The sequence below is a fragment of the Rhinolophus hipposideros genome, assembly GCF_964194185.1.
Source record: "Rhinolophus hipposideros genome assembly, chromosome: 20".
NCBI classification, from domain to species: domain Eukaryota; kingdom Metazoa; phylum Chordata; class Mammalia; order Chiroptera; family Rhinolophidae; genus Rhinolophus; species Rhinolophus hipposideros.
Window position 1 is genome coordinate 35,845,346 of NC_138066.1, and position 12,430 is coordinate 35,857,775.

A 12,430-nucleotide genomic window follows, 5' to 3' on the forward strand; every position below is an offset into this window, starting at 1 on the left:
TTGAATCTCACTCCTGCCCTGGAATGGTGATTCACACACCAGAGGCTTCCCAGTAGGACATTTTACAGCAGAGCATTTGGCAAACAAATATTCCTTTAAACTGCTTAGTAGGCAAGAAGGTGATGCCTCCCTGGATGGAAGGGGCTGCTGTGAACTGGAAGAGGAAGTAACAGAGTCCCAGGCAGAAAGCACATTACTAGGCTTGGCTCTCAGTACGCTTCAGAAAGTGTGACTCAGAAGGGCTAGGGAGGAGCCTACACAGCGCCCTCTTTATTCTTTATAGTTTCCAAGGTAATTCTGATACATAGCTAGAGTTTCAAACCCCCAAAATGAGATGTCAACATTGGAGGTGGAGCTACGGCAACTGGGTAATTTAAAGAATGAAGCAGAGGCCCACATGGAACTGGCAGAAATGGAGCATGTTGTGGGTGGATGGTGGGCTCTAGAGAGGATTGTGGGGAGGAAGAATAATTTTACCTCTACTCCTCTAGGTTCTTGGCTGAGACACATCTTCCCTCCCCATAATAAAAGACAGATTGACAGGAGAAAAACAAACAGAAGTTTAATAACATGTATACCTCCCGTATACATGGGAAATACCCAGGGAAACCAAACCACCATCTTAAATATCATCTCTAGCTAAAGACAAAAGATGTTAGGGAGAGGCAGGGGGTGAGGAAGTCAGTTATGGGAGGTGACCAGGAAAAGCACAGTAAACAAGGGAAAGGTTGTTATGCAGATTTAAGTCACCTTCTCCATTGGTAAGTGTTTCTAGAGATTTGGAATCATCTTTGTCTTCCAGGTACAGAAAGGGAGACACCCTAACAAAATGGAGATTTCCCTTATAAATGTAAATAACTCTTACAAAAGGGTAACATCTACTCCATTTTCAGAGCTTCTTCTATGTCTGCTGTTTCTTAAAAATAATCATCCTAAAATAATCCTTAGGCCTAAAAGGCATATTTTGGGGTAGCACCCTCTGCTTCCCCTCAGGATAATAGATGCAAATGTAATAGCTAAAAGACATAAGAAAAGATGTTTAAATCAACTTGTAATTAAGAACATACAATTTAAAACAACAAAATACTATTTTTTCTGTTCTAGCAAAATAATAATAGTGATAATAATAGTAATAATAATAATAAAAAAATAATAGTAAGATTGATCATAGCCAGGGCTGGTGGCATTGTGTATAAACCAGAAGGTTTATAAATGTGTGGTGAAAGTGCAAATTGATACCACTCTTTGGAGGAAGAGTTTGCAATAGTTATTAAAATTGTAAGACAAATCTCTGATCCAATAATCCCACATTTCTTAATCTTCCTGGACTGCAGCTTCTCCTCTCTTGACCTTTAAATGTTGAAATACCTCCATCTCATTTATCCTTTATTTACTTGCACACTCTCCCTGTGTGATTTCACCCAACTCCATAATGACCAAGAACACTACATTTTTATTTCCACCCCTGACGTTTCCACAGAACTGCAAACTTCCTACCTGATATTTTCATCTCGAAGTTGACATGGTCAAAACAGAACTCTTGATCACCCTCTTCCCCCAGGTTTACTCCTCCCTCAGTCTTCATATCAGTAAAATGGCACTATTGTAGGCTCAGTTGTTAAAATTCTAGCTGACCCGTGATTAATCCCTTCTCTTGCCCTTCATGTCTAGGCCCTCAATTAGTCTCCACTATGTCTCCAGAACCTTTGCCAATGCACTCACTCTTCTCTTTCTCCCTTGGCACTATATTTTTCCAAGCACCTGTCTTCTCTCACATGTACTCATGTAATAATCTCTTAACTAGTCTCTCTGCTTGCTCCTTTGTTCGTCATATAATCCATTCTTAGAAAGCCTTCAATGGCTTACCTTTCTTTGAACTTAGAAAAAAAATCTCAAAGTTCTTGACCTATGATTCTCTTCCTAAACTGTTCTCTACTCACCTCTCCAGGCTCATTCCTTAGAAAACTCCTCCCCATCTGCCACCCCAGCACTGATCTCCAGCCGCACTAGTGGTTTTTCTGTGCCTGTTCACACTATACAGTCTTACCGTTTACTGTTCTCTCTGCCTGAAAGGCCTGACCTTCAGATCACAATCTCTAGCTTCTCAACATCACTCAAGTGTCAACTCAAATCATTCCCTTCCCAAGAGAAACCAGCTCCAACCACCTAATCTCAAGAAACTCCTGAGTCTCTCCCATCACAACTGCACTCTGTGTTTTTTTTTTAACTGTCTTCCTAGTACCTATCTTTGTTTGAAATTACCTTGTTCATTCTTGTGCTTATTGTCTGTGTTGTTGTTACCAGACTCAGGTCTGGAGCCTCTTATTGGCCATGGCCCAAAAACTTGAGTGACAAGGTTGATTAGGAGAAAAGCATACTTTATTCTAGATGCCAGCAGCTAGGGAAGATGGCAGACTAATGTCCAGGAAAAAAAAAAAAAACCACCTTCCCCAAACTGAGGATAAGCAAAAGGTTTTATAGTCAGGCAGGCAGGCAGTGGGGAAAGCACAAAGAAAAGTAGGAGTTGGTCATGTAAGTTTCAGAGCTGACAGTTGAGAAATTGCCTCCCAGGGCCCAGTCTGAGAAATCACCTCCCGTGGCCTGGTCTGCTTCATAAGCTTATCTCGAATTCAGCAGCCGTGGCTGGAGTATGTCACATATCATCAGCAAAAGCTGCAAGGGAGTTGCAACCATGAGTCCCGGTGTCCGGGTACCTGAGAATTGAGAAATTGTTCTTTCCAGGTTAGTTCTTTCCAGGCTCTGCTGATTAATTAGATAAATAAGACATGTATAGTCTTAAGAAAGGGAACCAAGCAGAGTTATTAAATCAAGCAGTGAAAGAGAAAAACAAAAAAGAAGACAGCTGAACAGCGAGCTATGAGGTGACTAAACTAAGTCTAACAACGTTATAAATTTCCCGAGTTTGACCCTTACCTTGTCCTCCTAGAATGAATGCTCTTGTCTAGTGTGGTGGGTATTCAATACATATTTGTTGAATGAATGAATAAATGTACCACAGGAGGCCATAGGAGGGAGTGTGACATGTGTGTATACATATTGACACATACATGTATTTGTATAAACATGGGAGAAAGTTAGTAACGATATCTGTCTAATCTAGGGATGGGAGGAAAGTCCTTAGGGAGACTTTGACTTCTCACTTTACATGATTTTTTTAAATGTTGTGATTGTTGCAGGCACTTTGCCTTCTTTTCAGTATTTTTCAAATAAAGTCAGATTTTAAAACAAAAAGAAGACTTGGCTTGGCTAAGAAACACATCTTGTGCACTGTGGTTTCTTGCTGTGACCTCTTTACCAGCCTTTGTGTGGCACTGCCAGACTTGAAGGCTTAAGACGAAAGGCTGTGGACTCCCTGGTGCCCTTAGGACGAATCCCAGATTCCTTAGCATGGCATCAATACCCTTCACACACCTACCACTCCAGGCACATCTCCACCCCTCTCCCATCTTCCTCACTGTCCTAAGTGGAAGCCATATTTTCCAGACCTTGCCCTTTGTAATTCTGTCCGGCTCCCCGGAAAGTCTACTCCTCATCTTCTGCCTAGCAAGAACCTAGCCCAATGACCCTCTGATATCATCTCTTATTCTTTCAAGCAGTTATTTGGTGTTATTCCCTTGCTATTCCCACAGTTCCATCTTGGCTATGGAGCTGCAACATGTTATTTTTCTTTGAATCCCCAGCATCTAGCGAAGTCCTTGGCATACAGTAAATACTCAAGAAACATTTTTGGAGCTTGAGAAACATTTAAATAATGTTAAAGATCTTTTAAAATATAATAAAATACTAAGGTATAAAATGACTCCATAGAAGCAGTATTAAGGACATTTCACCGATTCAAAAACCAAGAAGGCAGACTGGTAAATTTGATTAGCTGGAACTTTTAAAAATAATGCCTTTTAGCTTCCCTCCAATACATTTAAAGCATAAGTAAGAATCAGAGCTAAAGATTGTTTCTAAGTGATAAGTTCAAGGCTTAGGTACAGAAAGATGATTCACTTGTAGTTAGCATTAAGTAGGTCCACATTCAATTAAATATATCTTCCGTAATTATATCTACCTTCTCAATTTGCCTTACACACAATCATTTTATGGAAGATGCCGAATTTCACAGAGGTGCAGGCCAGAGGAGATTAGCCTGCCCGTGTCCCAAATGGGATGTGTGCAAATGAATGAGATTTTATTGTATGATAGTCATAGCAAGAGATTTAAAGGGTATAGAAGACATTCAGGGCATTGTCCTAATCCTTTTCTGATGGTTCAGGGGATGTGTCAGCCAAATGACGGATTTTTGCCCCAATACATAACATTCGCAGGAATGCATAATGCCCTTAAAATAGAATTACTGTCCTGAGAGTGAAAGTGAGTCACCAATCCCACGGTCTTCTGTGTTCAGAACGTGCACAGGCTCGTGTAGGGATTGGGCTGAGGCCTGAAAGAGCTCCAAGTGACTCATAATTGGGATCCCAATAGCAGGCCCATGTTTGCAGACCAGGTATGTGTCGGTCAGAAAGGAGCATCTTAAAGCGTCTTTGGGTTTGACAGAATCATAAAACTGGAGTCCTGTGGAGCTGTAGGTTGTCACTTAACTGATCGATTCAGCAAACAGTGGTGGAGAGACCCCCTATTCTGTACCAGGCACTATACATGAACCTCCATATTACTTGTTCTCTAAGATTTAGGGGTCGTTACCTCCTCCATCAAGCCCTCCATGATACTCTCCACCAAACTACCCCTCCTTTAGGTAGACCTCTTCCAATATTCCGGGGGCATGCTCCTTATGTGTTTCGCAGTGTCTTACCACCACTTTTCCTGAGCTTCCTCAGAAAAGGTACTAATGGGTCATTTTTATAACTTCCATACCTAGCTCACAGCATGACCAGGAGCTGGCTCTATACACGTGGCTGTTGAATAAAACATATAACCCCCACCTTTGATAAACTCAGTGTAGATAGGAAGAGTGATAAGTAAATAAATAGTGACAGTCCAAAGAATAATTCTATACAGAGAACTGAGTGCTATGGACCCCTCATGGGAGGAGGAGTAACTAACCGTCTAAAAGCGATGCAGAAAAGGACCGTTAGACATGGACCTTAAAGAAGAAGGGGACAGGTGGAGGGTGCACTTGAGCCAGTGATGCCAACACCTACAGAGGCACAGAGACGTGGGAGAGCGTGGTGTGTTTGTGCAGTGGTAAGTGCCTTTGGAGAGCTAGACTTTGTAGCAGTTCTGGAGCACTAGTGGGCTTAAGAATTGTCTTGGGAACTTGATAATAAGGCTAAATTCCTAGCCTGTTCCCCAAAGATTCTGATACAGAAAATCTTAGGCTACAGAATTTGCATTTTTACATCATAATATTCTGATTCTGATACAGGTGTTCCCTGGACATTGTTCAGGATTTGGATGGAGAAGTGGTATCAGAAAGATCAGATTGCATGAGATTTACTATTCACTTCAGTAGGATTAAATGAAATGCATAGATAGACCAGGGAAGAATGGGAGAATTTTGCCAGTTCAGTGCGTTTTGTTTTGTTTTGTACTCCTACTTTAAATATAACATGTGTCATCTGTATTTTCCCACTTATACTACCTTCTTGGTATTTTATTCACATTATTCACATTGGTGTGGCTTTCTTGTTTTAACTTAATGATTTCCAAACCTTTAAAGCTTTTAAAAAATGCCTTCTCACCTGGAAGCTCACTGTAGATGTCCAAATGAGATAAAATGGAGCCACTCCGTTGGAGGGAGATGGACCAGCTCCTAGTGCACCGTCTGTCAGCATCTGAGACAGTGTCTTTTTGGTACTTTTAAAATAAGATTGTCTTCATAAGGATGTAAGCACTCTTTCATCCAGGGGCGTTCATCCAGTCCTCCCCTTCTCTTTGTCTCATCTTACGTGTTTGTAAGCTGTACACATTCCCCTGAATTTTCACACTTGACACATTTTATTCCCAGGAATCAATCCTTATATATTACTCTTCTCCAATGGAATAGACTCCTCTTTTTCACCAATATTACCAACATTCTCTACCTGACATCCGTCTTTCATTACATCCAGGATTTCATTATGAGTTATCTGAGGGATCGGACCTGGATCTCATTCAACTTATGAGCTTCCCAAACAGATGGTTCGTAATTCAATTATAGCAAAAAGGTTGTTCTTGTTTTCTCTCAACAAGCTTGAAGGCAGACAAGGTAGGCAATCCGGTTTGGGGAAAACGTAACTATTTGGCATTTTCTTTAATATAGGCTTTGATTGCTATATGCCAAATCAGTTTCTTTGTTCCCGTAACATATTCAAACTTATCTCCAATTCATAATCAACACTGAAAAATAATTAAGGGTCACGAATATGTCTGATACCAAGGGAGTAGTATTTATTGAGACATAGTTACTCTACCACCCCACATAGTTCATTGTGCAGGCCAAACCATGCACAGCAATCATAGGATTAGGAGCCTATCCCATGAAGTAGTGTAGACATGTGGTCATCTGACTGAATGCCAAGGCAATAGGCATAGAGGTTTTGCGGGGTATTTAAATTGTTGCTCTTAAATAGTTGCTTGGTGGCATGATGTAGGGATGAATAAACATAGGAACATATCAGAACAGGGCCAGGTGCTGTGGACAAAGGAAATGAGAACAAGATTGATACACTGGTAGTTGACTCAGGGCTGGTGGTGAGAAAAGGGGTTCAACAACAAGAAGATCCGCAGCAGCTGGGGCGGCAGCAGGTGGTACGGCAGCAGGTGGTCTGGCAGCAGACTGGACGGCAGCAGGTGTACACACAGCAGCTGGGGCGGCAGCAGCTGGAGCCACAGCAGGAGGGGCGGCAGCAGCTAGAAATGCAGCAGGAGGGGCGGCAGCAGCTGGAGATGCAGCAGGTAGGCCTGCAGCAGGAGGAGCCACAGCAGGTGGGGCGGCAGCAGGAGGAGCCACAGCAGGTGGGGCGGCAGCAGGAGGAACCACAGCAGCTGGGGCGGCAGCAGGAGGAACCACAGCAGCTGGGGCGGCAGCAGCTGGACACACAGCAGCTGGGGCGGCAGCAGCTGGAACCACAGCAGCTGGGGCGGCAGCAGCTGGACACACAGCAGCTGGGGCGGCAGCAGCTGGACACACAGCAGCTGGGGCGGCAGCAGGTGGTCCTGCAGCAGGTGGTCTGGCAGCAGCTGGGGCGGCAGCAGGTCTCCTGGCAGCAGCCTTGGCCACAGCCCTGGTCAGAGCAGACGGAGCCACAACGGGAGTTGACCATGGTGTCAGAGGGTGGAGGGTCTGGGTGGGTTTCCAGGAGAGTGAGTTTACTGACTCTTCTTGCTCAGATCCCCTTTTATACCCTGTTGGGGAAGCTTCTTCCTTGTTATTGTTTATCTTAATAGATAAGCAATTGTTTAATGAGATAATTGTAAGCATTTCTTTCTTGCAAAGTTAGATAGAATGTGTTTTTCCTGTCTATGAGGTATCTTCACTCTCATCTTGCCTTCAAACCAACTCTTGTGTTCCTTCCTTGTGTGTATTGTCTAAGTTTCAAGACTGCAGCTCTCTCCTCCAATTGGTTGTGATGGGACTGACCATTTGTCACTAATGTCCCTATGTTTCTCTTTTTCATGACTCAACCTAGGCCTAAGCTGTGAGTCATGAGTTCAGGACACAGAGCAGATGGGGCCAAAGCTGGGAGAAGTCAACGGGAATGAAATAATGCCCACTCAGAATAATGTACTAAGGGATCCTGGCAGGAGAAGACCCCCCCACTGTGAGTGATTCTTGAGCAATGAGAAAGGGTATGGCTCCAGGTGCAGGCTGGTAATGAGTGAGTTGGGAAAGGAATCCAAGCAATACATTTTGGTATATTTCCTCATCATTACTGATTCTTATTGGCAGCATTGCTCTGTTCAGGAATCAGAATTGCACGTGAAATTATCATATCGCCTCTTTATGAAATAACCAAGTGACACAGACCCCCAGTAGTGAAGCCTGAAAATCTGTATTTTTCGGAAGCTGCCTAGGATGTTCTTGGAAAGTGCCCAGGAGAGCCCAGGGCCATGATCTTCTCTCCCAACTCCTTACTCGTACAATTCCACCAATCAGAATAAGGCGTGAAGTTCACTACACTGAGACTTCGTCTTCTCAAGAAGATGGAACAGGAGTAGGGCTCTGTGGCATAGTAAGCCAAGGTTTGTACAGCAAGGTGGGAAAGACCAAGGGCCTAGGGACTTGGGAGCAAATGTGGATCAAAGCTCACTTACCTTCATCCGAGTGAAGGGTGGCTACTTTCCTCAGCTGTATGGAAACTCAGCATACAGAGAGAAGCCCCTCTGTTTGCTTGTTTCCTGCAGTTCTTGGGAAGTTCAGAGATTTGGAGTGCCCTGGAAAGGAGGTGCACTGATGGATACAACCGTTTCTCTTCCATCCAGTTAGAGAAAGACCAAGCCTCCCTGGTCTCACTCAGTCAAGCCCACTTGCTTTCAGTGAAGCCAAGTCTCATTGCCCACACTCCACTTTGCTCATACAGAAGAGTTTCATGTGGGGAGGGGCAAGCTGAGACAAGGAGTGGGGACCCACTTTGTGTAGTGTGGGGGTGTCACATTAGGAAAAGTGGATCCCTTCTCGAATCCTGGTGCCCCGAACAGAGATTCTGCCCAGAGGGAAAGGCAGGTCTTAAGGACTAAGAGTTTTGTAGCTCTCCCTGGGGAAACTGACTTTATTTGGAACGGAGCTTGGAGAATTCCATGCCTACGGGCATAGAAACAGTGGCAATCTCAGTGGAGAATAATTACAATGAGGCTGGTAGCTCCTCCATTACAAGTAGAGCACAGTCATCTCAGAAGGTCTGGAAGGCTATGTAGTACAATTGGGTACAATTGCATGTTTTCCTCCTTTCTTTTCTTAACTGATTTTGAAAGCAATTACATAAACAATATGCAAATAATTATACTGTCGGGCTTATCACAGCTGGATATGTAACATATTTGACAACAACAGCAGGAAGGAAACAGGTGAGAGCAAAGCTGTCTTGGAGTAAGGTAAGGACATCAGAGGTAACTTGAATCTACAAGGAAGAAATGAAGAGAATCAGAAAGGTTACATGAGAAGGTTAATATAACTACAGATATATACTTGCTCTCCTTTCTTCGCTCAGCTTGTTTAAAAGACATAAAAATATATAAAGTAATAATTATAACTGTATTATTGAGTTTGTACCATATATACAGAATATGCATAACAATATTAGCACAAGAAAAGGAAACAGTGTGGTGTTGTATAAAAATAAAGTTTCTATGTTTCACTGAAATTAAATCAGTATAAATTTGAAGTACATTAAGATAAATCAAGGTATATATTTTAAGCCTTAGAGCTTAAACATCTATATAATATGTATAGTTTACACACACACACATACACACACACTTACTGAAAGAACTTAAATGTTACACTAGAAAATATCCATTTAATAGAAGTAACTAAATAAAGGATATAGGAAAAATGAACTTGTATCCAAAATATATGAAAAATGCTTACAACTCAATAATAAAAAGAAAAGTAACCCAATTAAATACGGACAAAGAATTTGAATAGACATGTGTACAAAGATGATACACAAACGGCTTACAAGCCCATGTAAAGGTGCTCAACATCATTAGTTTTTAGGGAAATACAAATCAAAACCACAATATACCACTTTATTCCCACTAGGACTTAAGAGACAGATAATCAGTGTTGGTGAGAATGTGCAGAAGGTGGCATCTTTATACATTGCTGATGGGATTACAAAATGGTGCACTGCTTTGGAAAATAGTTTGGTGATTTCTCAGAAATGAACCATAGAGTTATCATGCATACAGACGATTCCACTCCTGGAGATACTCTGAAGAGAAACGAAAATATTTGTCTATGTAAAAAGTTGTGCACAAATATTCAAGCAGCATCATTTATAATAACCAAAAAGTGAAAACAACCCAGTGTCCATTAGCTGATGACTGAATAAACAAAAAATAGTGTATCTATACAATGGGAACTGTTTGCCAATAAAAAGTAATGAAGTATTGGCACATGCTACAATGTGGACGAACCTTGACAACAATACACTAAGGAAAGAAGTCAGCCACGGAAGACTACATAGTGTGCGATTCCATATATATGGAATATCCAGAGAGGCAAATCTGTAGAGACAGAAAGTAGATCAGTGGTTCCCTAGCTGGGGTGGAAATTGGGGAATAGGGAATGACTGCTAAAGGGATACAAAGTTTCTTTTCAGGGAGATGAAGATGTTCTAAAATTAGTTGTGATAGTTGCACAACCCTGTTTAGATTCTAAGAACATTGAACTGTATACTTTTAATGGGTGAACTCAGTGGTTTTTGAATTACATCTCAATAAAGCTATTTACAAATTAAAGATAAATACATTAGTTATCAGAATAAATATGAAGGGAAAAAATCTCCAATTAAAAGACATTGATGACTCAGAACCACACAAATGTGCCAAATGATTTTTTTAATATTAATAATAAGATTTATTCAATAATCCTTTTTTAAATTAGTTTCAGGTGTACAAAACAATGTAATAGACAATTATCATTTATATCCCTCACACAGTGATAACCCCCCGCTCCCCATCTATTTTTTGACAAAGGAGCAAATTGGACATCTATAAGCAAAAAAAAAAGAACGAACAATCAAAACCTCAATCTCAAGTCTCACACCATAAAAAAATGAACTCAAATGCATCACGAACTTAAATGGAAAACATAAAACTAAATTTTTTACAAGAAAACATAGGAAAAGATCTTTGGGATCTTGGACCAGGCAGAGTTCTTACTGTTGACACAAAAAGTCCAACCCATAAAAAGAAAAATTGATAAATTGAACTTCATCAACATGAAAACCTTTTGCTCTGCAAGATACGCTGTTAAAAGGATGAGAATACAAGCTTCAGGTTGGGAGAAAAATTTATAAACCACATATCCGACAGAGCACTAGTATCTAAAATATATAAAGAACTCTCCAACTCAACAGAAAAATAAAAATAAAAAGCAAACAGTCCAGTTAAAGCATGGGCAAAGAAATGAGGGCCGTTTCACTGAAGAAGATATATAGGTGGCAAGGAAGCACATAGAAAGATGTCCAATACCGTTAGGCATGGGGAACATGAACGCCATGATGCAATATCGCTACACTCCTATCTCAGTGGCTAAACTAAAAAGTAGATAACACCAAATGCTGGTGAGGATGTTGAGAAACTCTATCACTGTATAACACTGGTGTGGAATGTAAAATGATGGAGCCATTCTAGAAAACAGACAGTTACTTTAAAAAGGAAACATTCAGCTACCATATAATCCGGAAATGGCATTCTTGGGCATTTCTACCAGAGAAATGAAGACTTTGTTCACACAGTAACCTGTTCATGAATGTTTATAGCAATTCTATTCATAATACCATAGCCAAAGAATGAAACAACTCACATGTCCTTTAGTGGATTGAGCGGTTAAGCAAACAGTGGTACACTCATCCTATGGAATGCTTCTCAGCAACCAGAGAGAATAAATTATTGATAACCTAACAACCCGGATGATGCAACAGAAAATTATGTTGAGTGAAAAACACTAATACCCATCTGCTGGACCTACAAACGGGGTTTCTCCACCTTTGCAGCAAGGTCAGGACACCTCAGCAGCAGAAGCACCAGAAATCCTTAATTCAGTGCACATGGAGCTGTACCAAGAGCCACACGGTTCCCAGGGAAAGAAAGAGGCGCTTTCTTTTAAAAGGTTAACCAAATATGGAAATCGCTAAGTATCTGAAATATTATGCACCTTATTCTGCTTTGCTCCATTGATACACACGATGGAGTCTCATTGTCCCTTTCGTTCCTCCATTTAATACACACTCCTTGACATTTGTAGTTTTAAACTGCAGTTCAAAGCAAAATATTTCGGTTGTCAGACAGACTAACTGCTTTTTCTTCACCAGTAAAGGTAAATACAGTGTCTCCAAGACAGGTGTGTTATAAGGTGTCCCCACGGGAGCTCAGTGTGGAAAAGATTGTGTCGATTACAGTTGAGCTCAGCCCATGCTGCAGAAAATGAGCACCCAAGTCGACTGGCTTGCTGCTAATAGAATCATCTATTAATGAATTTTGTGTGACACAGATGAAAACCTTGTTAAAAGGTGGTTTTAATTCAAAATGTGTTAGAGTGTGGTTTGAATTCATCACTTTTGTTTCATCAACATGCTCCGTCTTCAGAGATGCATTCCAGTATAAGTAGCACCAAGAGGGGAAAAGTAGCTGGTGCCAATTTCATGCAAGTTACTTTGCCTCCGTCAGCACTGATTTCCTCAGCTTTAATATGGGGGCAATAATGCCCACCTTTCAGGATTGTATGAGAAGGAGAGGTAATGTAGATAAGGAATCT

At 41.3% G+C, this 12,430-nt stretch overlaps 1 protein-coding gene across 1 annotated transcript; it reads right to left on the reverse strand.

Annotated features, from left to right (window-relative positions):
* Positions 1-6,713: 6,713 nt before the first annotated feature.
* LOC308489023 (uncharacterized protein) lies at positions 6,714-7,271 on the reverse strand (the record flags this gene model as incomplete). The annotated part of the gene is made up of 1 exon (XM_081029551.1): positions 6,714-7,271. One exon carries the CDS (start codon positions 7,269-7,271, stop codon positions 6,714-6,716), a length of 558 nt encoding a protein of 185 aa, XP_080885677.1.
* Between the last annotated feature and the right edge of the window lie 5,159 nt (positions 7,272-12,430).